Source organism: Maylandia zebra, linkage group LG12 (genome assembly GCF_041146795.1).
Source record: "Maylandia zebra isolate NMK-2024a linkage group LG12, Mzebra_GT3a, whole genome shotgun sequence".
In the NCBI taxonomy this organism is placed as follows: domain Eukaryota; kingdom Metazoa; phylum Chordata; class Actinopteri; order Cichliformes; family Cichlidae; genus Maylandia; species Maylandia zebra.
In genome coordinates, this window is record NC_135178.1 from 7,195,143 (window position 1) to 7,223,023 (window position 27,881).

Genomic DNA, 27,881 nt, shown 5'->3' on the forward strand with positions numbered 1-27,881 from the left:
TGCCTAAGATTTTCCAGGCTTGTACCAAATATTGAAACTTGAAGTTTTGCAAAATCTGTTTTCCATACTGTATTTTCGAGCATGTTTGTACATGATTCAATACATTTTTGCACCCATTTTCCTTGCAAAATCAAAAAAAAAATTGTTTGATTTGAGACTTTTTCACAGTACTATAGTGTTGTGATCAGTCAGCTGGTACCATGTGTAAGCACGTCGATGACCATGGAAGAAAATGGGAGCTAAGGTTTAGTAGTAATTTGTTTTCCAATATAGAAGTGCTGTTTATCCAGTACTTCTGAGGTAATGTAGCCTGCTTCTTGTTTTCAGGCTACTTGGTAATAGATGAGATGTACTTGACTTCCTAAGACCATCAAAGGTATGTGATAAGATAACTGGAATGTTGGGAGGTTTTATACATGAGCAATTAACTAAACATCCAGCGGGTTACACAATGAAACACATAAATCAGTCTAATACAAAACGGATAACTGGATAAGTGTTTTACTGTCATCCAGCCTTTTATCCTTAACAAGGTCGGGAGTGGGGGCGATGGGGCACCTGGAGCATATCGCAGCAGTCACAGGGCAAAAGGCAGGGTGAGAGACAACCACTTGCACTCACTCCTATGGCCAATTAACCTAACCCCACTAAATGCATGTCTTTGGTCTGTGGGAGAAGCCATAGCACCCACAGAGAACCCATGCAAACATGGGAGAACATGCCAACTACACACAGAAAGGCCTGCGCCAGTTGTTGGAGTCAAACTCAGGACCTTCTGGCTGTGAGGCAACAGAGCTAACCACCATGCCACCATCCTGCACTGTTTTGATCATTTGATCTGAAAAGAAGCCAGCGCAACAGAAGGACAAACAAGTAGTTCATATCCGTGTGTGTGTGGTGAACTATAATGAATGAGACGATCTGAAAGCCACACTGGATTATGTCCTACTTTATGTTTGTTATGTGGTACCTGATTTTTGTCCTTTAACTAAAGACATTTGCACCACAGAATGATGCAGCAAACGTATAAACTGGTGCAAGAGAAGCAGAATGCAGGAAATAAGGTTTCTGATGCTCATCATTTCCTGGGGAAGGAACATCTTCTCCACCACCCCCACCTCCCCAAGCCCAGCCCACGGCTGAAAAAGGACAACAAACATGGCTGTTCAAATGGTCCTTTATAACTACGAGAGAAAAAACAAAGCAAAACCAGAACGCTTTTTTATTTCTTACAACTGATTATCATCATAGTGTGCACTTAATACTGTAGCTTAGTCCCTTTATACACACACGCATACATACACACATTTATTCAATCAGCTTTCACTTAGCTGAGGGACTGTTTCAGCACTGCATGTAGTGTGATCAGGAAAGTAAATCCACTTCAACGACAATCTGCATCAGACTGTAAAATGTGGTATTATTATTAAAACAATACGAAAAAAGGCAACATGGAAACAAAAAGACAAATTAAAGCATGTTCAGTGAAATTCTCAGAGCATTTTCAAGTAAACAAAGAAAAATACAAGTAGCATGATGTAGTGGACCCACTAAAGACATAAAGCTCTCTTCACATCCTCTTTAAGGGCCTTTTTCTAAAGGACCAAACAACGTCGTCCATCGCGGCTGCATCATGTGGCGGTGGAATGCGCGCCCTAGCTTTTGCTGGCCGTCTGGTCTCTCCTCAGCAGGCTGGGCTCGGCGGTCATCAATCACCACACGTCAGCACACGCTGGACGTTGTAAAAAAGAAACGGTCCCAAGATCACTAAAGCGTGATCAAAACACATTCCACTTTCAGGATCGCGAGGCTTCGAATCTCCTTTGCGCCTCTCGTTCCTGTCGGGAGCAATAAAACACATGGGCCAGCGGTGGAATCAGGCAGAGCACAATGTTTTTTTAAAAGAAAACTAACAAAAGGCTGCTAATCCTCAGCGTCTCGCCATCAGCAAAGAGCCTCTGCCTTCAAAAGTCATTAAATAACTCAGTCTCACTCCATCTTGTACACAAACAGTCGATGTGACGGGCTCGTGTGCTCACTTCAGATCACTGGATGTCCACCGCTGTTTTACACACAGTAGCAACGAGCTTTTGGCAAACGGCTCGCTTCGAAATCAACACAGAAAAATGTCGTTTCTAATGCAGCTATTGATACCAGCTGGCAGCTCTACGCACCACAGTCACCTTAACCGGAGACACGAAGAGGAAAGTCCAACATCAGCTTCAAAAACAAAAAGATTCACAGCCATCGCTCATGATCAGCGTTTCTCGAGAGGCACCAACATGAAAGAGAGGGTTTTTCCACAAAACCACGTCCGCACTGTGAAACTGGTCTGGAAATACGGCTGCAGCTTAAAAATGTCACATTTTCAGTCTGAGAAATATCTGCTGAACTATTAAGGCAGGATATTATTGTGGAATACATTAAAAAAAAAAAGCTTATCTCAGTGCAGCTATTCAAAGTGTGTGTGTTATAAATCGATAAACATGTAAGACAACGTTAGCACTGACTTCACTATAATGCACTACGCAAATAAATAGAGTGAACTTGGTATGTTGAGGCACACAGCAGTCAGACAGCGTGACAGTAATGGTGCAGACTGAAGTTAGAGTTATTACATGGCATCGTGCTCCACAGTATTTCCTTAGCAATGCTTGGTCATATTATCAACTTTATTTACACCGCAAAAGCACAAAATCACCAAAACATTTTGCATATTGCAAAATGGATTACCTAATAATTTGTGTATAATTAAAATAAACGGCCTTGCAACATTTCTGGACGTTAAAGGAAGAGTTTAAAATCTTGTGTAACATATGCGTTTGGTTTCTTGCTACGAGTTTGATCTTAATATGTCTGATTCCCCCCTTAAAGGTCACACGTTGTGCACCATTCATGTGCTTATTTGATTACCTTTTGGAAGTCCAGTTCTAGCCACCTGCAGGTGCAAATATATAAATTCACCATAGACCTCGATTGTACACAGAAAGCAAACATCTGCATCGAAACATCCAGATTTTCACATCTGGGACACTCGGGGACAAAGCAATAAAGGGAGGTGCGGGTGCTTGTTGCTTTTTTTGACACATAGTTGTGCACCTTGATTTTGAACTCTTGACTCGAGGAAGGCAAGTGTTAACCACTACCATTTTCTTCTACAAGATGAAATTTAACTTAAAGGGTCACTGATTTGACACAGTACAGGAGGTCCTGTTTGCATCGCACACACAAACATCCAAGTAGTCAGAACAGAATTTCCAGGGAAAGCTCTAAAAATAGCAGCTGAAGGCAGTCTAAAGGTGCAGAAGGAGGTGACCTTGAAGGGTAAGGCGTTTGCTTTTCACAGACAGTTCACAGAACTTTTGATCACACTTTACAGATCAGAGCCAAACTGAGGTTTTCATGTCTGGTTACTGGCAAGAAAGCAGCAAAACGCATCACTGAAAACATCCACCTGCTGCTTTAACTGAAGCACTGCTTTGGCCTAAAATAAATTTTTAAAAAAGCTCATGAAAGTGTCTAGTCTTGCTTCCTAAAACCAGAGCCTGGCATGAAATCTACAGCTGAGTCCATTATCTAAGGTTCTAGTTTTCTAGTTACTCATAGCTTGATTATGATGAAATGTGTGCTGTATGTGCCCAATGAACGAAGTGCACGACGGCAACTCCAGGCCTATAAAATACAAACACGTTATATAGTTCTTCAAATGAATATTAGTCTAAAGTCTTGGATCTATTACAGAAAACCTATCATAGTGTGTTAGTGCGGCTTAACAACAGAAAAGTGCAGCAGAGTTGTAGAACAAAGTGCACACCTGTCCTTGAAAGCAGTCAGTCGTGATCAGCATCAATGAATGAATGAATCTGAAACTAGTTTGGCAACTCCTCAAATCCTCAGCTTTACAAACTGGAGAAGAAGAAAAAAAGAGCTTGTTTTCTGGTCTCCTGCATCAAAACTCACACAGGCACTTTATCCGTTGTATGAGAGGCATCTGTTATCGCACTGCAACATCTGGAAGACTTGGAGTAAAATCCTGCATCTGTCTCAAGTCTGACCAAAGGGAATTTACAAAGTTTTAGGGGGAAATTCCAACATGACTAACCTTTGGTTTCTTATAATGTAGAAACTGAACATTTACGGGGGGAAACATCCAGTAATTATTCCCCATCAAGAAGAAAAGCCTATGACAAACCTTATGCTGCAAAGCAGAGTGTTTAAAGTCAGATTTGATGGAATTCCCCTTGAACAAACTACAACCTGGAGAATGGGTGCAGAGCGGAGAAACGTATGCAAGACCAATCCAGATAGAAGGCACTGAGACTTGGCTTCTTTTTCACGCTGCTACTTCAGGCATGAATTGGAGGAAAAGATGAACCACAGGTATTCACATCCTGTCCTTCTCATGGCTTTCTAGTATAATGGTAAACAAACAGGCAAGCCCCTGGACTACAACTCCACACAAGGGTCTCCTTAGCTGCAGTGTGAGGATGTGGCACTTGTCCAGCAAAGTCCTGGTCTGCAGTTAGTGTTGTTAAATAGCGTGGACACACTTGCAAGCATGACAGTGCTGCTGTGATGCATGGGGAGGGAGTAAGGAAGAGTTGACCGTGCAGTTGGATTGTTGCTGAGAGCTCATGACGGTCAGTGTGGCTCTGATTGTGCTGCAGGAGAAGGGCGAGGGAGACGGTGAAGTCAGGTCTCAAAGTACTTGTAGATGGCTGTAACGTAAGTCATGACACTTTGCCAGTCTGGCCTCTCTGTGTGCACCATCTCATTAATGTCCTGGAAAAGACAAACAGACACTTTAGACACTACATATTTTATATGATGTTTTTCACTTCATTAAAGGGCGTTATTTATAATTTATCAATAATGATTATGGTTAAACACAACCAAGTCGTCTTGATAATAAGAGTTGCCAACTCCAGCTGTAACAGCAGTAAGTAAACCCTGAGTGAAGCATTTGATTTATGATATGTACCTACTGATGAACAAGGCCGTATAGCATTGGAGAGGATCCTGTATAATATTTACATTTTCAACCCATTCAAATAAACTTCCAGATGAGTTTGACATTCTGGGAAACTCCTTAGACTTGAACATAATCATGTTCAATGTGAGTCTACAGCTAGCACCTGGTCAGCATGCTTTCAGTTAGCATAAAGGAAAAACAGCTAACCTGGCTCTGTGGAATGGTAACAAAATCTACCTGTAAGCACCTCCAGATCTCACTGACCAACACGTTTCATCTCATTTGTGTAATCTCAAGCATCACCCTGAAGAACGAAGTCAAAAGCCATGCACCATAACTTCCTGATAAGCTGTCTCTAAAGCTAATATAACTACAAACACTACATTTAAAACACAACCCAGACATTTAAAATTGTATTAAGGGTAAAGTTAAGCATGATTACAGCTGGTCTAACAGGTGGCTGCTGTCACAGCTCTCTGCAAGGCTTCTCCTCAGCTCATTCAAGTCACTGCTGGACCTCCTAATCATGCCCGAGCCCCTCTGCAGCATTTTCAGGGGAGCTATGTGACAAACAGCACGAGGGTGATCACCTTAACACGCTATTTAAAAAGCTGGTAGCAGTCTATAGATAGCAGTGATAATTTCATTCTTTAATAACCTTTGTAATAGTTTTTGTCAACAACCTTTTTTTTGTGGAACAAGACTATATCTAAGATGAAATGTACTGACAAGATGAAAATAGAAGAAAAAAAAAATCCAATCAGAGCCTATTAAGTTGTATACAAAGGCGGGACGAGTCTGGAATCAATCCAATCAGAAGTAATCTCCTTGTGCTGTAAAGCTTAGTAGCGCATATTTGATCTTTGTGACAAAATATCAGTTCTTGGGAGGAAAAGAAGAGCAGATATGGACACATTTCGCAATTTGATGTCATGGGTGCTTAGTGAAGCGAGGTGAGCAACTCTCCCTGTTAAAAACAGGACAAACTTTATACTCTATATTTTAGAGATTACGAACTAAATCAGAATGTTCTGTCAAAATTATCACTGATAACCAACCTAGCTGGTATTGGTTGCCAGTCTGCAATAGATAGCAATGCAGTAAGTCTTGGTTATTATGTCTGTTTTTTTATATATACAGTCTTTGCTTAACTGGTAAAAAGAATCAGAGAGTCTGTGACAGACGAAGTGAGGTTGACAGAGAACCAGTATACACTAAAAAAGAAGAAGGAAGGCTTTGTAGATTCATATTAAGACCATTCCTTTTCAGGTAACCTTACCTTACGTTGACTTTTCATTGAGCCAACATGGTGTAGCAGTTAGAAATCCATGTTGGCTAAAGCCGCACATTGTTTAAACGCATGTACGCTTGTACTAACTTAGGACGCTGTCCAAATTTGAAATAAAAGTCAGTGTATAGCTCAGATCTGTGATGATAGATGCACAAGCAGCTGAGTGAAGTTTATGAGGTTAAAAGCAGAACTATAAACGGATCACAATTAGAAAGCAGACTGCAGGTTAACTCCAGCCAGAGATCACAACAAGCAATCTGTGCGAGCTTGGCTGCCGTATTGAAAAGCAATGAAAAGTATATTCTCTATGCCATCCGTTCTAAATTTGTGTCAGGATTTTTGCTGTATTTTATCTTCATTCCTGGGGTTTTATTTTAATGAAGCTTACCAAAGTGCATTTGATGCCCACGCTCTCTGCGGCCTGGAAAGCTAAGGTGAAGTTTCTCCTCTGATGAAAAGAAGCCACAGTTTAAGTCACATGTAATGAAACCTGATGATTAAAAGAAGTTTGAGCTTTTCTTCCGAACGTCACTTGCCTTCTCCTGGCTGGTGAGCTCCTGGTACGGGATGTGTGCGGGCAGGTAGGTGTGGAGCACGGCGCAGAAGGCCAGGCCATCGTTCCAGCTGCTGCTGAAGTTGGTAATATCAATGTTCTTTAAAAAAGAAAAAAAAGAAAAAACACAACACAAAGGTGATGCATTTAAACTTTGATCATACTCGACAGAACATTTACAATCCAGACCACAAATCAATAGGAAGCTATTTTCTGGGTAAGGTGTCAAACATGACTGTACAACATTTCATCCTTTGGACCTTTACATCATGAACGTCACCGCCAGACGGCCGATCTCCACATCGTTTCAGACAACACTATTGCTCATAATCAATTCTGCTTTCACGGAACCATTTAAAATGATTTATCTGCTCGATCTGATGACGGTCCTGGGATTTTATATGAAGTGTCAACACTACTCATCCATATCATATCATATCTATCATCTTTTCCACTATCAGCTGCCATCTGACCTTTAAAATCAAAAGATTTACAGCATCCTGCAAACAACCACTTAAATTATATCCTCAAATATCTTTAATGTCATAACTATAATCTACACCATATGTAGTGATGCAGAGAGAGCACTGTGTTTATCAGAAAACTACATCACAAGATATACTAAATGTTGCCCACTTCCTGGTGAAGACCTAAGATGCCATGGTAACTATACCTTAGATCAAATAAAAAGGGTTGGGGTGATGGCAGAGGACTCTTGGCACATCTGTTTATTGCTGCTTAAATCACTCTGAGGTCGTCACTGGATTTATCTTTATTTTTTTAACCATAGCTTTAAAGAGCCTGCGGTGAAATTAACAAGTGAGACCTACGCAGAGCAGTCAGTCTGCAGCAGCATGTAAAGGGTACTGCAAAGTTAAAGGGTGTAAAGGGAGACAAAGAGTTCATCCCAACTCAGGAGTTAAAGTTGTGACATTATTTACCTTTCTCTACAATGAGGTATCGCTGCCCGTGGCAGAGTGCACCACTGCATCTACCTATGAACGAGGAAATGATGCCACCTTCATGTTTTTCATTTTATCTCGCTGATAACAGTTTACTGTGCAATCTTAGCACCACATTAGACCTGCATCATGTTACTGCTTATGCACACCCTCCGCTGATTCTTCTCATTAAAAGCATTCAACTAGCATCTGCAAACATGTTTCCACAGTGTGAGTAGGTTGTTTTTAACACTCATTTGGAGGATCACGTCCACCCCCTGATCATGCTAAGAAACTTTATACACAGAATCGGAACACAAAGATCGCAAACACACAAAATTCCAGCTTCATCTTTTTATTCTTGGACTCAACTAGAATAGCTTTCCATCACTGACAGTTCAATACAATCCTTATTTAGCTTCTACTGGGCTGTGTGCAGCCCCTCAGTTCATCCTCTATCTGATTGAAAAAAGCCACTTTAACTCCCATCTGACTAACAGCTCCTGACAAATAAAAGGTACTCAGAGTAATCTGAAACCTAAGCTTTTGGCTCACATACATCATTAACAGTACATACGCTGACCTCATTACATTAAACATGGGCCAATATGAGCCATTGCTACAGAAAGTTTAGTGCTAAAACCTTTAACTATTAGAATTGCAAAGGCAGTAATTTTCCACAAGGCAACATGTCAGAATGGTTGTGCAAGAAGCCTCAAGCGGAGATGAGGAGTGGGCTTCAGAGGTCTGGTGATCTCATTTCTTTCTAACTCCACACCCCCACGTTCTATTTTCAAACTTGAACTCAGCCTTTAGATTGTATGCAGCTCCCTCTAGAGATGCAGAAGCACTTTATATACTCTTTGTCACATATAGTGTACGACTACAGCTGCACTTTACCTGTAACTTTTGAAACACCTCAGTCAGCATGTACAGTTGCTTTTTATCATGGGGACACTGACAGAAGAGAGCTACCTGATAGCCCTCAGTCTTCTTCTGGCACCACTTCAGCAAAGCATTCCTCTTAGAGCCTCCGTACTCTCTGGCCAGTGCTGACAGCGGGTCCTTTCTCTCCTCTCTGTAACAGAAACAGAGGAAAAGCACAAGCAATCAGTTTTAAGACATTTTCCATACCAAAAAGGCAACAGATTACAAGTTCATCTGATTTACTTAATGAGTAAAGAAAAGCCATCATGAGCTGGGCTATGGAAAAAAAATAAAAAAATAAAAAATAAACACAAAAAAGGGATCAAGAAACATGAGATTAAAATCACTGACAAGAATGGAAACAGACAATGTTTTTTAAGTGCCAATGTGAGCACATTAGAAACACATCAGAGGTGAATCAGTGGATCAACATGTGGTACCTTAAGCGGCTGCGGGCTGTGGGAGTGATGGAGGCGGTTGGGGAGGAGGAGGACAGAGAGAGTGGGGAGGAGGCAGCACTCATCGCCATCAGGGAAGATGACGAAGACCCCTCCGAGGCTGACATGTCCCTCTTAATCTCCTCACTGCTCCGGCGGGTCACTGTTTAAGTCACGGGAGAGGAAATCAAACTCAGCTTTTCGTACTGAACTACTGACCGAGTTAATAATAATAATAATAATAATAATAATAATAATAATAATAATAATAGATTGGATTTATATAGCGCTTTTCAAGGGACCCAAAGCGCTTTACAATGCCACTATTCATTCACTCTCACATTCACACACTGGTGGAGGCAAGCTACAGTTTTAGCCACACCTGGGGCAGACTGACAGAAGCGAGGCTGCCATATCGCGCCATCGGCCCCTCTGGCCAACACCAGTAGGCAAGTAGGGTAAAGTGTCTTGCCCAGGGACACAACGACCTGGACAGAGAGCCCAGGGATCGAACCGGCGACCTTCCGGTTACCGATTCCCAACCCCCTGAGCCACGGTCGAGTTACTTCATAATTAGTTCATAAAACATAGCCAGCATCTCTAACCTGAGATCGCCTTGGAGGAGTCAATGTTGGAGACCCTCTGGAGGGCAGATGGAGGTCGGCTAGCTGAGGTTCCCCTGAGAAGGTGCTCGGCTGTAAACATCACAGTAAACACATACAGAACAATTTACTCTATGAGCAACTTCCTCTGAAATGAGATGTCATGGTGGGGGCAGAGGTCAGTAGAAAGCCACATTCCAGTCCCTCCGAGTTCAGGGAATACCGACGCACAAGGCCGACACACTCACCAAGAAAACAATAAATCAGTGAAGAATAAATGGACGACTGAAGGCTATGGCCAAGACTGCACGTTCACATGAAACACTTGAACTCATTAGTGTTGAGAATGAACCGAGCAAACCAAGCACTCATTATTTCCTGCTTATCATCCTCTACACATACAGGAAACCTGCTAAGGTCCAGGCCTCTGAGAAAAACAGTCCCTCCATATACCCTGAGAGAGGGGACAGCCCATTAATCCTATTAATCACTGTGACAAAGGACTGAAATATTATATGGGTAATCCTCATGAACAGGACAATATTCTGCATGTTTATATGCGTACACCCAGCAGCTATGAAAAGCAACAGTTCCTACATAAAGAAACAGATTTATTTTTTTATGTAGAATATGTACCTGGCATGGAGATGTCTGTGTAGCTGGGCCTCTTATCACTCAAAGAGGAGAGCGGCTTGGCTGATGACATTGACCCAGTTATGGAGTGTCTCTGAAACAGCAGAAAAACACCTTTTATTGCACAGTTTAAAAAAAAAAAAAAAAAAAAAAAAAAAAATCTGAATGCAGTGATTTGTAAAACAGTAGGCGGAGCTTCACTTCTGTAATGTTATCTGAGCTAAAAGCACAACACAAAGTCACGCTGATATCATTGGAGAGTGTCACATGATCAAGTATAAGAGCCTGCAATACTATGTGAAAAGGAGAAGAACCCAAAAATCCCCACCACTCAAACCCTTTAGAAGCCCAATGCTTAAAATGTACAGTGTTGTGCAAAAGTCTTGAGCTATCCCTCATTTCTTTAAATTTTTTGGTGTGACCACCTTAATAATTCAAGCCTGGACTGTCCACAGTCCAGGCCAAACTGAAAGGTTTTTTTTATAGTTAGTTTCTTCTTCAGGACGCTGGTAAGATCCACAACACCATCACTGGCTCAAATGCAGCTCCAACTCATTTCAAAGCCTCTTCCGTGTTTTACAAATGGCTGTAGACACTCACTGTTGTCTCCTGAACCTGCTCTACATACTGACAATTTAACTAAAAATTTAAAACTTGAATCCGTGAGACCTGTTACCACTGATTTTCAGTCCTCAGGTTTTCCTTATAAATTTCCTTTATTAAGAACAGCTTCTTGACAGACAAGGCTTCAGTGAACAGTAGATGCTTCAGCTGAAGGGCCAGATCTCTCAGGTCCTGTGTCAGGTCTTTGCTGGACCTTTTCCTATTTCTAAATGACATGAGTTTCAGATACTGTTCACCTGATGTACATGTTTTTTGTAGGACTGCCTGTTCTTCTGAAAGACCTTCAGAAATTATTTTTGAAGGTGCTCAAGACTACTTTAAAAGGATTCATTATGGCACCTTGGAAGAAGCATAAGCATGTGCTCAATGAGGAATATAATTTTTGACCTTGCACTAGTGTGAAATAATATGTAAAGCAGTAAGCTAATAAGGGACAAAAATGCTAACATGTTAATTAAAAACCTTTTCCAGTACCTGCATGGGTGAAACAGCAGCTGCTGGGGGCGTCTTCATGGGACTGGGGCTGAGGGGGGTTCGAGGTAACGGAGCAGCCGGAGCTGTTGGAGGTGTTGGAGCCACAGAGGCACCATTTGACGTTGGACCTGAGATATAAAGAAGCAAAGGTTCACATCCAGTCATATAAAGTTTAGTTGGTACCTTCTTCAGCAAGCAGACAAGCCTGATATGTCAGGAGTCCTGTCTGCAGTAAATCAATAAAAATGCTGAAAATGTATTGAGAATATATTGTTGGGGGGTAAGACTTAAATTTATGTCACTTGTCTTAGTCAGACTGGTGACTCTTGACAAAAAACTAACTAACAATATGGGCTCTCTTTGGTGAGGGAATTTGGGAAAAAAAATACAACAAAAGCAGCAGTGAAGGTCTAAAAATCTAAAACAAAGACAGTGTTGTACCTTGTGAGGCACTATCGAAGCTCTTGATGAGTGTTTTGACGGTGGGTGAGGGCTCCGAGGAGGTGGAGGATCGCCTGCTGAGACCCATCCCCTGTCTGAGAGCAGCTAGGTCCCTCTCCACTGCATTCATGTAGTTATACACTCTGCCTCTCTCCTCATCCTGCCTGGAAAACACAAAGCACTCCACTGAGCATGTGCACTCAGAGCACCTGTGGTGTCAGTTTTGACATTATCAATGCAAAAATGCCTCTGCTCAGTAATTTACCGAGATAGAAAACAGAATGTGTAATTCACAACTTATTTTTGTTTTTAATTCAACTTTGGATTTAGCACAAGCCCTGCTACTGAGCATCTAGTATCAAATTTAATGAAAATATGAAATATCCCAGTCTTGTCTCCTAAAAATAAATAAAAAAATAAATTAGGAGCTGACTATTGCAGCTCTTCCACCCGTCTCTCTGTGGGTCTTACTTGCGACTCTTGACTTCGTCCAGCTCCTTGCTCAGCTTCTCGTTCTTCTCCTGTGCTTCCTGAAGTCGGCGCCGCAGGTCACCAATCTCCTCCTGTGCTTCCGACTTGATGTCATTAGCAATGACGACAGCGGTCTGCAGATCAGCCTGGAACTGACGCCACTCCATTGACTCCTCCTGCACACACACACACACACACACACACACACACACACACACACACACACACACACACACACACACACAATGATACAAACAGCTGAACATTGTTTATGCTCATAACAGCAGACCCCTCAGCAGTATTTTATCAATACTGTATTTAGCAGTATGGATAAATTCTTTTGGCCACCAGAGGGCAGTTTTTCCTATTTGTAATGACAGACTTTCCTTATGACAGAAACATTAGCATTCATTTAAAATCAGGCCTTCATGAATTCCCCTTTGCGCTCCGTTTAGGTTTCCATCAGCTCCTAAAGGAAATATCTGCGCTTCTAAAAATGCCCCGCTTTGTTTACCAGTTAGTTGTTACGTTTTCTATCTGCTTTTTTGTGTCAAAATATCAGGGGATTCTGCAGCAAACCTTTTGAAAATTCCACAGTGATGGAAAAATTTTGGTTTGTGGAGCTAGAAGTCATAATACTGCATTTATTTAGTATCCAGATTTTATACAAAGTACTGTCTTAAAACCTAGTTTTTGTTCCTTCTAGTATAATTTGACCTTTACTTGCTCATAATCAAACAGCCTCAATCCACACTCTTTCACAAACGTGTGCACGTTCACATTCTGTGTGGCTGACTTTGCAACAGCATGTTTCGATTTTGTATCCCAGAACTCCTGTGACAGAAGATAAAAGTTATGGCTGCTGTGATTACATTCCAGAGTTGCAAAAGTCCTTCCTGAAAGCACCACTGACTGCTGGACAATACTTTATATTTGATAAGACTTCAAAACTCATTGTTCTGGTGCTACAGCTGTGCTTCCTGGATCATATTTCATCATCTTGGCCGGCTGACAATGAGACTGGGGGATTTTTATGGCTTCATCTGACATGGTCAGTAGAGAGAGGAACAAAATATGGGAAAGGGGAAGGGAATGATATACAGCAAAAAATGGTCCAGCGCTACGTGTGACTCCCCAGGTCACTTCATGGGTGCCTCGTGTTGTTTGCACCCGAGCTGCGTGGCTATCAAGATTTTTAGGCTGTTGGATGTCAGCAGTTTTTAAAAGATGAGCACCTTTCAGTACGAATGTCCACTTACTCTCAGCCTGCGGTGAAGAATCTTAATCTCTCTCTCCATGTCGTGCTTCTGGTCCTGCAGCTTCTTCACAGAGTCTGAAATCAGAAGGCAATGTTTGGTGATGCTATCATTAAAGAACGCACTGATTCAAAAGCAGACGTCCTTTTCATATCAGAATCTCTAAGGCAAGCTGATGAGCATGCTCACATTGTTCTACTACTTGATAAAAGTTGGCCTTCAGCACAAGCGTCCACTCGAGTTAGAGTGTGTCTGCAGCCCACTTACTTTCCAAATCTGTGATAATGAGATTGTCGTGGAGTTTCAGAGCTCGGTGCTGCTCCACCTCATCCTCCAGTTCAAAGATGGTTTCCTTCATGTCAGCGATCTCTGTGTCCTTCTCCTGCAGCTCCATGCGCTGCTTCTCCAGTGCACGATCCTGCTCAGCCATTTGCTGCTGCGCCTGCTCCTGGAAGTCTCTGTATTCACTGTCCAGCTGCGCACAAACAATTAAAGTATACTTCATTTAATTAGACAGTAGACAAGACATTAGGTAAAAACTGACTGCAATAAATCTTCACAATAACCTGCCTGCTATTATAACTACACATCTGTGCAGTTAGCTCTGTATAGTCTTTGAGAATGTGTACCATTCCTTGCTAAAGGCTGACTCTGGAGAGCTGGTGATACTAAATTTGTGATATCTGAGACACTGATGGACGGGCAGTAATAAAGCTGTAATTTTCATAACCCAAAAACTGAGAGTTGTTGCACCCTAGATTAAAGTAAAGACATTTAGGTCAAACGCCTCAATTTAGCTTCTATTTGCGTGAAGATCTCATGTTCCACTCACTGTCCTTGAACTAACCTTCCTGAAAGTCTCCTGCAGCCGGCTGAGTTCGCCGTGGGCCTGTTCCATCTCCTCCTGCATCTTTGCAGCTTTGGCCTCAGCCTCCTCTTTCCCCAGCCGAACACCTTCCAGCAGCTGACAGATGTCATTTTTGTCCCCCGCAGTGTGCAGAGAGTACAACTCGGCCACTCTCTGCCTCTCTTGATCCAGCTGGGCTCGGCAGCGGCTCAGCTCCGCCTGGTCGTTGCTCACGGCTGCTTTGTACTCTTCCAGTGTGGCCGCCATGGCAGCTCGATCCTGCCTCTCCGAATCCAGGAGGCGCTCCATCTGTTGGTTCCTCTCCTTCAGCACTCCCATCATCTCCTGAGCTTCAGCATTGTCCTGCTCAGCCATCTTTAACGTGTTGGATAGGTGCTGTTGCACCCCCAGTAGCTGCTCTCTCTCAAAGCGGGCATTATCCGCCAGATCTGCGTAACGCTGCTCCAGCTCCATGTAGCGCCCACTCTTGATGTCCTCCTCCAGCACGTAGGATATATGATGCTCTTCGAGGAGCGAGCGCAGGTATTCAATCTGGCGGCCGTAGAGCTCCAGCTTGTCGCTCTGCTGGCACAAGGAGTCCATGAGGATGACTTTCTCCTCTCCGAGCCGCTCGTTCTCTCCATTCAGCTCCTGTGTGATCTGCTGCAGGTCAGCCAGTTCCTGCAGTGTCGCCTGAAGCTCCTCAGCTGTGCTGTGCTGATTCTCCTCCATCTGTTGGATGCGCTCCGTCAGACAGGCTACTGACACCTCACTGGCATTGCCACTGCTACCCCTCCGTGAACGCTCCCTGCTAGGTGCACACTCTGACTCAGATGACGAGGAAGCTCCAGATGGGGCGTCCAGAGCATCGTCACTGGAGGTGACAGCTTGGTAGACCTCACTTGACTCACTATCCAGGTTGTCTGCCGAGCCTCCATGCTGGTGTCCTGTGAGAAGATCCTCCAATGAGCCAGGGGCAGAGCCTTCCACTGAGGAGGTCATAGTACCTGTGCCACCACCATCGCTGTGCCCACTGCCTGCAGCCAGTTCTGGACTCAGGGAGGAGTAGTTGAACAGCTTGTCAGAGCCATCCAGCCTCTGCTCCAGGGAGAATCCCAGAGCATTCAGCCGATCTTTCAGCATGCGGTTCTCGCTCTTCAGCAGGTTGAGCTCCTCTCTGATGGCTTGATTCTGCTCTTGTAAGAGAATCAGAGTGGACTCCACATCAGCGGCCGTGATGGCTGAAACCTGGGGCTTCTCTTCCTCCCCAGCTTCTTCCTCCTGTGGCACCTCCTTCCCACCAAGGCCGAGTTGGGCCCTCATGTCTCTCAGCTCGCTGCGAAGGTGAAGGATTTCCACGTCTTTGCTCTTGGCCAAACCAAGAAGGTCTTTGACTTTGGCTTCCAGAGCCACTTTATCATTAATCTGGCCATCTGACTTAGACTTGCTCATACGGCCCTCGGACTCTGCCAGGATCTGGCGGCGAGAGCGCTTTCCTGAGGCCACATCCCCAGCTACAGTCCCTGATGCAAGTTGCTTTTTAGCAGTGGATGACCGAAGGCGGTCTCGTAATGAACTTGGCTCCTTGGAAGTGGATGATGATGCACGTTTGGATGAAGTACCTACAAGAAAAAGTGGATTTCTTTTATCCTGGTGAAGTAACACTGAAAAAATAATTTTTACAGCTTATCTGAGAATATGAAGAGCTCAGTTTAGCAATGTTTTTGTCTCATTCTTTTTCTTTTTTTGCTAGTAGACAATTCCCATGCTCTTATTTTGACAACTAAGCTGCCGCTAACCAGCAGCTGCTGTTGTGATGATCTTCACTATCATTGTGCTGCTTGGGTCTCTCGCTCATGTCCCAACATCATCATTTTGGTGCCTCAAGGCACCTCCTATTGTAAGGTAAAGACCTTACAATAATACAGAGAAAAGGCCAACAATTAGATGAGCAATCCCTTGGCAACAGTGAGGAAGAAAACCTCCCCTTTAACATTAAGAAATCTCCGGCAGAAGCAGGCTCCAGGAGGAGCAGCTCCAGCCACGAATACATTCCAAACCTGTGGGATACATTTTTTTGAGATACCTGAAGTTGTCTTTGGCTTGCTGTCTAAGTTGCTAGCGCTTGTGCCAACAGACGTAGTCCTCTTGGTCTTAGTGACGGCACTACTTGATGAAGGATTCCCTCCAGCCATAGCCGCTAAGAGGTCATCATTGCTTTTAACCTGAAAGAAGAAAAAGTCAACACGCTCACAGAAAAATTAATGAAATCAGAAACCTTCAGGTGCTACACGCTCCATCACTTGATGAATTTTACCTTAGACAGAGGAGCAACGGTGGTGCTTTTGGCTGGGGGCTTTCCACCTGTAGTCACGGCCTCTGACTTTCCTCGATCGGCGCTCCCCTTACTCACCGCTGGCCGGACCGTCTTCTTCATAGTGAGCTCTCTGATGCTGAAACATTTACGGCTCAATCTGTACACAAAAAGGAAAGGAGACAGAAGAAAGGTAATGTGCGTCAGCCTCCAGAGCAATAGCTCCAGTTTTCCATGGAAGAAGAATTCTTTCCACAGAGACAATTCCCTGAACTCTTAAGAAAAAAAAAAACTGGGACCACATCAAATAGCTGAGCACTTCTCGAAACCTCTGCCTGAGCTCAGAAATTTATTCAATACAGCCGGTGTTTGGGAGCTAATTTTGCTTTTTTTTATTTTATTTTTTTTTATTTGTGAAGCCTACAATGATTAGTTTCTGGTGGATTGTTAGTTTTCTGCATATTTAAAAAATATCCCGTGTATACTGTACACCCGCAGATTCAGGAATGCAGAATAAATACTGACTTAATGGCCTCTAAAGGGCAGCCTCCACTAGATGGCTGTCATGTGTTTGTAATTGTTCTCTCAGTTAGGACTTTTAGCTGCAACAATGATACCAGAATAAGTGGCCGCTGTTGGGGGCGTATGTGCAAAGAATGTGGCTTTGCAGTCTTGGCCTCAGCACAAACAAACAGGAGGTAGGGAAAGCATCTTGCTATCATCGCAAAGAACGTTCAGCAGGACCAAAAAAGGAAAACGAGATTCCACCTCCCACAGATCAACCGAAAGCTCAAATATCCGGCATATCATGAGAGGCAAAAAAAAAAAAAAAAAAAAAAAAAACCCAACACCACAAAAAACCCAAAGTAATACATTTCACCTTGAGCTGCTAAGACATGACTTAGTGCCATTCTAATGTGAGCCACACATATACCAGTTCACAATCCTTGCTGCTTTATTTAAACAACCTGACAAACCAGAAAAGATTCCTAATGACGATTTAATCTAGGCTCCTGAACATACTTACATAGTGACAGACCAAATTAGTAACAGATGACACAACTATACTCTCTCCAACAAATGAAGAGCTTTTTACCTCTCACCAACAATGTGCTAAACCTGGCTATTAAAACAGACAACCCCCCCCCCAAAAAAAAAAAAAAAAAAAACCGAGGAGGTTTCACTGAGGTTTTATTCGTAGAATCTGACTTGATGCCACGATAGCAAGAAAAGGGATTTGGGAAGCAGCTGGAGACAAAGAGTAAGTGCTTTTGCACAAACTTGGATGTCTTTGAGTTCACTTACGAGGGGAAAAGTGAGCTAAAGTGATTTATTGTGCACAAGCAAACCCAACTCCAATCTACCTCTGAGTCAGTGCTCTGTTATTTTCCCAAGAAAAAGTTTGCCGTTTAAAAATGGAAATAAATACACAGACACACAGTAAATCTGACTTTAAATAGAACGCTGTGAAGCTGACCAGCATGCTGCAGTGGGCCATAAATGTTTAGACAGTTAGGTGACTAAGCCTTTTTGCTGTATCACGGCTAAATAAATACACGTAGTAAAAATGAATTAATATTTAAAGTAAACTGCATCACCAGTTTATGTTTCCCGAGAACTCAGAATGACCTGCTACCAAGTCACAACTGTACTGTACTCAAAAACAAATACCTTTCTAACAAATTTCAGCTGTGCCTCCGGGGTGCAGGTGCTGTTTAAAATATGCCATCCTGTATCAAGTCTTCTACACAGAGTCCTCAAAAAGATCCAGTTCACACACAGTCTTTACTATCACTCTTCACAGCCTTTCTTCACTATCAATATCAGTTATGAGGAGTCTAAATGTCCTTTGTGTGCTTTTTAAGTTGTAGAACACAAATACACATCACGTAAGGCTGTTTTCACACATGAACTCGGGGAAAATGTCAGGAGAATCAGGGAAGAGCATCCTCAGAAGTTTTCTTTTCATATATTTAACACACAGTTATGGAAATCTCTGACTGAAATCTCCCTGATTTAGGAGATTGTGCTGTATGGGTACGCCTTATAGGAGGAAGAAAACAGAACAATTTTGTGTACTTTGCCACAATTGGACAGCAGATGGACATTTAACGTCCGATCTGTGATAAACACTGTTGGAAAGTAATAAAGAAAGCAAGCACAGCAATCCAATCATGTCTTGCTGTGTGTGTTGGAACCCTGCGATGGCAGGAATTTGCTGCAAGCAGGTGGGTGGGGCTTCCATGCCAACAGCCAGAGCTACATGGACGACATGACCATATTAAGCATGTCTCAGTGACATTAGACACAGCTTTTCTTATAGCAGTGAGGTTTGAACTTGTTGAACTTGTTAACTAGTTACTGGCAGAATCATGAACTCTGAAGTGTGCAGAGAAACTCTGTATAGAAACTGAAAAGAAATCATCCACGATTGATGATGGAGATCCAGAGCATACTTAACCACCCAGAAGAACACTGGGGTCTTAAAATGGTATTCCTAGAACCCTGACCTCAATCCCATAGACCACCCATGGGAACACCCTTGGGAAGCAATGGACAATAAAAGCCAGCTTGTTGGCGTTTCACTAGCTGATGATGACCTGAAAGCTTTGTTGGCTCAAACGAGGAGGAAGGGCTTGCCACAACTGCAGAATCGGCTGGTTTCAGGCCACAACCCTAAACAATTTGCATGGTTAAACTGATCTTGGGTAGGGTGTCCATTACCATTTTGTCTGCATTTTCAATGTGTATTTATCATTTTGTAATTTAAACCTAAAAACATGTTGCTGTTTTGAGAGCACAAGCAGACCATCCCACCCAAATGCCAAAACCAGTCCACTGGATCCAATTCGGGAAGAGGTCAAGGGTTCAGGTTTTTCTTTTAAATTGTCACCAACGTGTATATTACCTTTTTTTAAACAGGGAAAGTTACTTTCAACAGTCGTGGTATGCAAGTCTAAAACCAAACCAGACCGGTACAAAGAAACAAAGAAAAGCCCAAATGTGTACTTAACTGTGCAAGTCCAAACACCAGCAAGTAAGCAACATCTTTAGCTAAAGACAGCCAGAAATCAGTTACAGCCAGATTGCCATTTTAAGCAATATCCAAATATACAGTGCACACATATACATATATATATATATATATATATATATATATATATATATATATATATGATCCCCAAGACTTTTTGGGAAAATATCATGTGGACTGACGACACAAAGGTTGAACCTTTTGGAAAGTTTGAGTGGGCCAAAATCCTGTTCCAGTTCTTGCTCCTCAAGGTGACACAATCAGTTATTAGGTTAAAGTGCCAATTGCTTTTTCGCATAGACACGGGTAGGTTTGGATAACTTTCTTTAATAAATTAAACTGTTACTTAAAAATTCACACAGAGGAGGCTACCCCCCCCCCCCCCCCCCCCCTCTGTCCCCTTCTGGCTGCCTCTGCCTCAATTTTATCCCACAACTTAGACATTCACATTACTCACACTCTCATTACACATACATATAGGATCTTGGGGGTGGGCACGATACACGGCACCCCTGGCGTCGTTGCCCACCTCTCAATGTTAAATACACGTAGACATTGAGGGCTAGCAGGAGGGACCATGCGCTTACCTGCTGCTCTCTGGCAGGTAGCTCCAAGCCCTCCTGGGTTTTAAATGCACCTTAGAACACACATGCATCAACATTACAATGAGCGGGTGGAGGGAGGTTTGGAGTCTTCTCTCACCCCCATTCTCTGCGACCTGCTGGAGCAGGGGGGCTAGGACTAGGAGGAGGAGTTGGCCGTCCGACTGCGGTCTGGAGTGTGGAGCCTTCCTGCTGCTGCGGAGTCGGGGCGGTCTGCCTCCCCCCACCGCAGGGAAAAGGGAAACACCACCTGGGTCTGGGTGCAGTTCCCCCCTCCAGGGGCGGGGGCACCTAGACCCGGTTTGTAGAGTACGCTTGGGGAGTGTGATCGTGTGTACAACGTCTCTTTATGTCTGTCTCCACGTTGGTTGAGTGTGGAGTAAGTGCATATGAGAGCATGAGGGTGGGAATGGATGTTTGTATCTGTGTGTGCCTGTATGTCTGTGTCTATATGTCAGGTTGGGTGTCAGGCGCCACCTCTCTGGGGACATCTCAGGCCCTCCAAGGTTTGGAGGCCTATCTCCCCCTACCACCACTTCCCCTGCCAGTGGCGGACCCCCTCAGACATCGGTGCGTTGGTGGTTCTTTGTGTCCGGGGATGGGCGTCCAGGTACACACCGGCTCACTCCTTGGCGGCCGCTTATCGGGGCCTGGAGCCTGGGGCTCGCTCGGGCCACTTCGGAGGTGGGGTGCCCCCGGCCTCTCGGCCTGGGGCTCGGTCACTCAGGCGCAGCTGGCTGCCGGCGGAGCTCACGGGCGCGTCACTGCAACTCCCCCTGGCTTCTGCTCCGCGGCTGCTGAGTGAGCCCTCATCTGGGACTCTCCTCAGCTCTTTCTGGGACAGTGGCGCGGCTGCCCCTCTGTTGGTCTTCCTTGGTCTCTTGTGTTCTGGGGGCCTCTGGATGTCTGGAGTTTTGATCTCCTCCACACCTGCTTCACGCCCTGGAGGACGGGGCTGTGGCCCCCCCACACCCTCTAGCAGATTATTACATGAAGGAACCTTTTAAAAAACAAAAAACAAGCGTGTCCATGCTCACAGGTGTACACACGGGTGATCACACCCACAAACTACACCCTTTTTGGCTCCTACCTCAAAGCACACTGTGTTCTGTTGATCTTATGTGCTGCACAATAATGTTTAACATTTAGTATTTACTGTCATATTCCTATATATCATTGTGATGTTGTTTATTCTATTACTCTTGTTCTCTTCTGCTTGCTTTCTTTTTTCTTTCTCAGCAGGTGATCCAGGTGATTGATATATGCATTTTTTTTCTTATTTTTTTTCTCTGCCCGTTCTGTTGGTTTTTGTCTTTTGCCCTTCTCCCCCATCCCTCTTCTCAGCTGTTTCTCGTTCCCTCTTTCTTTCTCCCCTTCTTTCCCCCAGTCAAGTCTGTCCCGTATTCAGTAAGTGAAAATAAAATAAACAATAAAAGGTGAATCAAATGGACCATTACGGCAAGGCTGGGATGGTCAGTTTGGTAAAGTAAATCCGTTGGGCATCTTTCTTTGCCTTTAGACAACAATTCTGATGGCAAAAGAGCCAAACGGGACAGGCCAAAAAAAAAACCAAAAAAAAACCCAAAACACATATGTCATCCTTTCATTGTTTACCATCCTTCATGATAAACGTTCACTGTGTATCATCATTCAATAAAAAAATCTTCTGAAATGAAAAAAATAAATAAATAAATAAAAAATTCACTTTGTATTTACTCATGTTATCTTTGTCTGATATTAAAATGTATTTGATGATCTGAAACAATTAAGTGTGACTTATATGCAATCAATCAATCAATAAATAAATAAGAAAACAGGAAGGGGGCAAATACTTTTTCACAGCACTGTTTGTTCTGTGCTCACATTATAATTGAGCTCTGTTTTTTCTCCCAGGCGTGCACTCAACAAGCAGCCAGTTTTCTGAATAGCTGAATGTTTTTGAATACAGATGTCTGAAACAGAGAGCTGCTAGCTGGAGCACAACCCCTTTTCACTGGGTCTGAATAGACATGGGAGCACAGGCTGGGGACCAACAGAGCAGCTAAATAGGGCAGAGTCAGCAGCCTTTTCTTTCACTCTCCCACTCTTGAAAACAGTATGCTCTTCAACATGCACCACACACATCACTCTAACTTGGTTAAATTTGTAGAAAAAAACATATATAAAATAGCAAAAACCCGGTGTGTTTTCCACATTCCTACACCAGCATCTGTGATCAATTACAGTATCACAAACAACCTCGCCTAACAAACAACACTTCTGCTGACTCTACATTGTTGGACTGAGTGTTCATAGTATAACAACGTGTTTAAATAAGGGACATTAGATAAGAGGAGACAGTGAATCCTGAATAAAAATCTATGGGAGAGTTCTGTAACACAAAAGAAGCGTCTCCCCTGCCCCTCACCCCGAGAGCCAATCAACAGATAAAAAGAAAAACATATCAGCCACTCATTAGAGTTTGGAATTTCAGAATTTATAAAGGCCACTAAGCAGGAGACAATAGAGAAACACCCTTCAACCATGTGTGTTGATGTTGCACAGAATGTCCACCAGGGGTCACTCTGGAACTCCCTTTTTAGCAATGCCACATAGGAAACAGGCAGCTGTTGGGCACACTTGGGCAGAGCAAGAACAAGTAAATAAGTAACTACATATAACAAATGTTACAAAAATCTGTTTGATTTGTGTGTCAAAGGAAAAAAAAATCCAATATTCTATATTCTTAATTCACCAAATATCAATATTAGTCTTAAAAATCCTATATAACTTTGCTCTTCTACAGTGCTGGCTGATGGACCAACAACAGCTCAAACAAGATTAGCCTACAGACTGATGTGTGTACCACATATTTTTGACCATGCTCCCATCTGATAGCAGAAGATCTCTGCAGATAGGCAGGGAGGCAGTCTATAGCTGCAAACTGACTGCCAATGCGTCACAGCCGTTGAACCATCAATTTCCCCTCTATTGCTGGGTTGTTTCCCAACAATTTAAAACAGTGAGAGCAAGATAAAAAGACAAAAGGGCAATAGAGGATCTTAATGAACAGTCAAGCAACAGCAACAACCAGATACCCCACGTTTCAAAAGACAAGAACACTGTTGAGAAGAATTTGATAATATGGAGGTATTTTGGTTATTTAAAGTCCAACAAAGAAGCAGAGCAGCGTGCACTGCCAGTTGTATTGAGAGCGTGTTTCCACTAATTTTTTTTATCATCTGAAGCAGCACCATGCTTTAGAGCACATGCAATGCAAGACTTTACAGTTCCAGACATGTCCTTATGTACCAGAACTTACAATGGAAAATGAAGAGACTGTGATATGAGAAACGCAAGTCTATTTTACTGCAAAACACGCCAATTAGCACAGTTGACAATTTGGCATTTAAGTGGCTGAGTAAAGTAACTGAACCTCATAAGCCAACTCCCTCACCATAAACATTTCTCTCAGATGCTACCTTTTTTTTTTTAGGATGGGCAGAGACACTCTTCATGTTGGCTCATGTAACATCCTTTTATTCTATGAATGCATTGTGCAAATATAAAAAGCTTTTTAAGCCTTTTAAGCATGATTTTAGTGTCACTATTTCTACTACTTCTTTGTTTCTTCTATTCATACAGTTATGTCCCTGTAACCACTGAAATTACAACTATGGCTCTCTACCCATTCAGTCACATAGGTGCTTCAAAATAACTGCTCAAATACCTGCCTGGAGGCATTTTGAAGACGGCTGCCGGGTGGCTAAACTTACATTGAGCACAACCGGTTTAAATACAGCTCAAATATTTAACAAACAGCACAGAATGAAAAGGCCAAAGTCCACAATGTTTGCCTGAAACTGGCAGACACGTCTTAAATATTAGCCAGGCTTTTGACTGTTAACAGCACAAGTTTACAGTGGAGGAAGGGTGACTGCTGAACTGACATTCAGAATCTATGAAATACAAAATGACATCAGTTTAAATGTAATAAAGGTGCCTATTTTGATCAGGATGCTGTTGAAAGAAAATATTTATAAATGTATAAATATGTCTGTGAATGTTCTCAGTCATTCAGGTCATTGTAGTCTAGGAAGCTTGGAAAGAAAAGCGTCTGGACTTCTTTAAGTTGCTTGAAGACGTTTCACCTCTCATCCGAGAAGCTTCTTCAGTTCCAAGGTCAAATGGTGGAGAGTCCCAGATTTAAGCCCTATGGGAGTGTCCCTCAAGAGCCTACAAAGGACCCCCTAATGATCTCAACCTAATCACCCGTTTCACACCGAGCCAAGGTGTGAAAACGGGTGTAGGTCACAATCAACCAAGGTTTAGAGTGAACTCATTGTGAAACCTAGCCCTACCCTATCGTGATTTACTGAGATCAAATGGCCCAGGATGTGAGTGGACGTTAAAGGGTCTGGGAAAGGATCTCAAAACTGGATTATAGATGGCAGACAGTTGATGTTGTAAGCCACCACTTCTGTTCAAAGATGGTCCTTCACAGTGGACATAGATGGGGGAGTGAAAGAAGCCATCTATGTCCACTGTGAACAACCATTTTTGAACAGAAGCGGTGGCTTATGACTTCCCAGACACCTTAACGCCCACTCACTTCCTGGGCCATTTGATCTCAGTAAATCACATGATAGGGTGGGGCTAGGTTTCACAATGAGTTCACTCTAAACCTTGGTTGATTGTGAGCTACACCTGTTTTCACACCTTGGCTTGTGTAATTAGGGGGTCCTTTGTAGGTTCTTGAGGGACACTCTCATAGGGCTTAAATCTGGGACGCTCCACCATTTGACCTTGGAACTGAAGAAGCTTCTCGGATGAGAGGTGAAACGTCTTCAAGCAACTTAAAGAAGTCCAGACGCTTTTCTTTTCAAGCTCTATAAATGCATAAAGGTGCAAAGCTCACTGTAAACCATGCAATTAAAGCTGAGATAAGCCAAGGGGCAAGTTCCCATTATTTCAAATTAACAGAGCTGTTGTAGTTGATTTCGCTGTCAATAAGTGCACTGGATCTGATCCAGGGTTGCACAAAAACATGAGCTTGAGACAAAGAAGAAACAGTGTTTGAGAAAGAGGTGGGGGGGAAAGCACAGTGGTCTAGTAAATAACCCTTCCCTGCGCTCTTTCTTTAACTGCGGGGAGGCACTTCCTTGCCATAACATCAGCTTCCTGTGGTGGCGTCTCCCAAGAAAAAGAAGAAGAAAAGAAATGTCGACCCTGCAAGGGTGACTGTTTACAAAGACAAGCAGAGATCAGTCCAGTTGAGACACAGACTTTTTCAAACCTCAAATTTGACTTAAAAAAATGTCTGGTTATTAATGCCAAACAGGAATGAACCATCTTATGACAAAGCTTTAACTATTTAAATCTTTAAATCTATAGACTAGTGAGTGCTTATGGTTTTTGCACTCAGCTGTCAAATGCACATTCATCTATGCAAAGGGGTATTTATGTACTGCACCCATACAATAATACCGTTCTCCTGTACACTGCTGTTACTGAGTCAGTCTGATCACCTCCTGCAGTGGCACTTTCAGTCACCTGAGAAAGAGCGGCTCCTCTGTTTTGCTTTGTTTTCCCTTCACCACCACATAGCACTGATGCACAAAGAATCACAGCCAACAACTATGTGGTGTAACCACAATATCCAGAACTGCTGACTAACATCTTACTCGTATATCTAAATCCAGTTATCAGTTTGGTCACAGTCCATGTTTAACCACTAACCATGTGAGCTCTTCTCCCAGCGGTGGACCCTCTTTCAAAGACGGGTAAATCCGGTGTTACTTGAATCCTGCCACAAACTCTGTGTCCTTGGGCCTGCTCAGCATATTTATAAGTGCCACAGAGCACGTTAAAAGTAACCGCTTAACTGATTAACTAGTCGTACATTTTCTGTGTTCGGTGCCACTAGAGAAGAAAGTCTCCAAGACTGAGATTTCCCCAAAATGTGTTTTTGTTCTATTCTCAAAGACAAATCATTCATCGGCCAGAGACCACAAAGCTATATTTCCCCTTTACTATCTTCTGGAAACTAATCTCATGAGGAGACTGTGGTATATTGATCTCTCCAAACTGTTGACAAAAGTTGAGAGACATCTGTGGACACCTGGTTTTACATATAAATATATATGTATCTAATTTTCAATAAATGGAGTATACGAATAAGTCACATCTTTGAAACAGCATGGTCAACCAAAAGACAAGCTGAGATATCAGTAGTGTTGACTCCTCTGAAACAGCAACACAAACGTCAGCCCTAATACGACGTGTGAAATGTACACGTATGTCATTTAGCCATTTTATTTTAGGGAAAAACAATCTGCCCATACTACGGAATAAATGAACATTTGTACTACCCTAGGAAAAACAAATAGCATCTTAAAATTATTGACATAACCTAGCTAGCTAGTTAGCTGTACTGTCAGGCAGGCAGTTAGTAAACTTCCTGCTTTGCCTTTCAAAACTAAAGCACCAACCTAGACACGTAAGCACACCCCTCAACAGCTACTATCGAAAATGTCAACAGACGAGTGAAAATAACAGTTAAAGATGACATGAGGTATAATGCACGCAGACACAAGATGTATTTTTTTTTAACTGCAGATACTTTTAGCTAATGAAAAATGTTCTGCAGCAAAAATCAGGACATATTTAAAACACTATTTAACAGTTAACAAAGCATAACGGCAACTTTATTTTGAGGGAAAATCTCGATTTAACAATAGCTCTGGTTTTACTGGCACACATGAAACTACTGTACGAATGCCCCCCGCCGAGACTACTTGGCAATCTACTTATTGTGAAATTATTTATGAGATGACTCAAAGCACGCTCGTTAGCTTGACAGCTTATCCAAAATCGGGTGTAAGGGTTAAAACAACATTATAAGCAGTAGTTAAGCCAACACAACTAAGAAAACTAGGCTTGGTTGTTCATGTGACCTCGGCGTAGGTGCCTGCGTTTCTTTTCAGTCTGTTAATTTCACCGCGCTGCCAGCAAGAAATATCAACAATTATGTCGCTAATGCTATTATTAAGCTAACAATGTTAGCATAGCCGGCAAAAAGACAGCGCCCCTCCACTTAACTGCAGAAATATTCCTACCTAAGGTTCTCCTTATCTCCCAGCTTGGCAGGTTAGGGCCCGATAGGCATCCATTTGCGGTCGCTAACAGTCTGCCTAGCCCACAACGTGTTACGGCAGCGGGCAGCACCGGTTTCGGATGTCGGCTCCCTTCTGTTGGCAGCAGCCGCCGCATGAGCCTCTGCCCCCTCCCCGTGTTGGATCACCTCAGCATCACCCGCAGGAGGGACACTCCACTGCCTCCACCATAAGCAAATATGTGGTTAATTTGTAACCAAATTAATATAAATATATATGTATCTAATTAACCAAATGTGGTTAATTTGTAACCAAATTAACGACTTTACACGATTTAATTTAAAATGAAGAAACTGGAAAACCATTTG

The 27,881-nt window shown here is 42.9% G+C and overlaps 1 protein-coding gene across 1 annotated transcript; it reads right to left on the reverse strand.

The window, feature by feature from the left end:
* Positions 1–1,161: 1,161 nt before the first annotated feature.
* specc1la (sperm antigen with calponin homology and coiled-coil domains 1-like a) lies at positions 1,162–27,726 on the reverse strand. Its single transcript, XM_004567318.3, has 16 exons — positions 27,517–27,726; positions 16,787–16,943; positions 16,556–16,694; positions 14,470–16,091; positions 13,890–14,097; positions 13,626–13,699; positions 12,367–12,542; positions 11,896–12,059; positions 11,455–11,582; positions 10,360–10,450; positions 9,727–9,816; positions 9,125–9,284; positions 8,733–8,835; positions 6,800–6,916; positions 6,652–6,711; positions 1,162–4,782 (listed from the first exon to the last, which is right to left on the reverse strand). The coding sequence occupies exons 2-16, from the start codon at positions 16,904–16,906 to the stop codon at positions 4,693–4,695; spliced, it is 3,342 nt and encodes a 1,113-aa protein (XP_004567375.1). The 5' UTR covers positions 16,907–16,943; positions 27,517–27,726; the 3' UTR covers positions 1,162–4,692.
* Between the last annotated feature and the right edge of the window lie 155 nt (positions 27,727–27,881).

Excerpts from the sequence above, each read along its gene's own strand:
- specc1la (XM_004567318.3), bottom strand. The coding sequence starts at position 16,906 with ATGAAGAAGACGGTCCGGCCAGCGGTGAGTAAGGGGAGCGCCGATCGA. Across the intron at positions 16,092-16,555 it reads CAAGCCAAAGACAACTTCAG|GTACTTCATCCAAACGTGCA; the intron begins GTATCTCAAAAA and ends TTTTTCTTGTAG. Across the intron at positions 12,543-13,625 it reads TTCTTCACCGCAGGCTGAGA|GAGGAGTCAATGGAGTGGCG; the intron begins GTAAGTGGACAT and ends GTGTGTGTGCAG.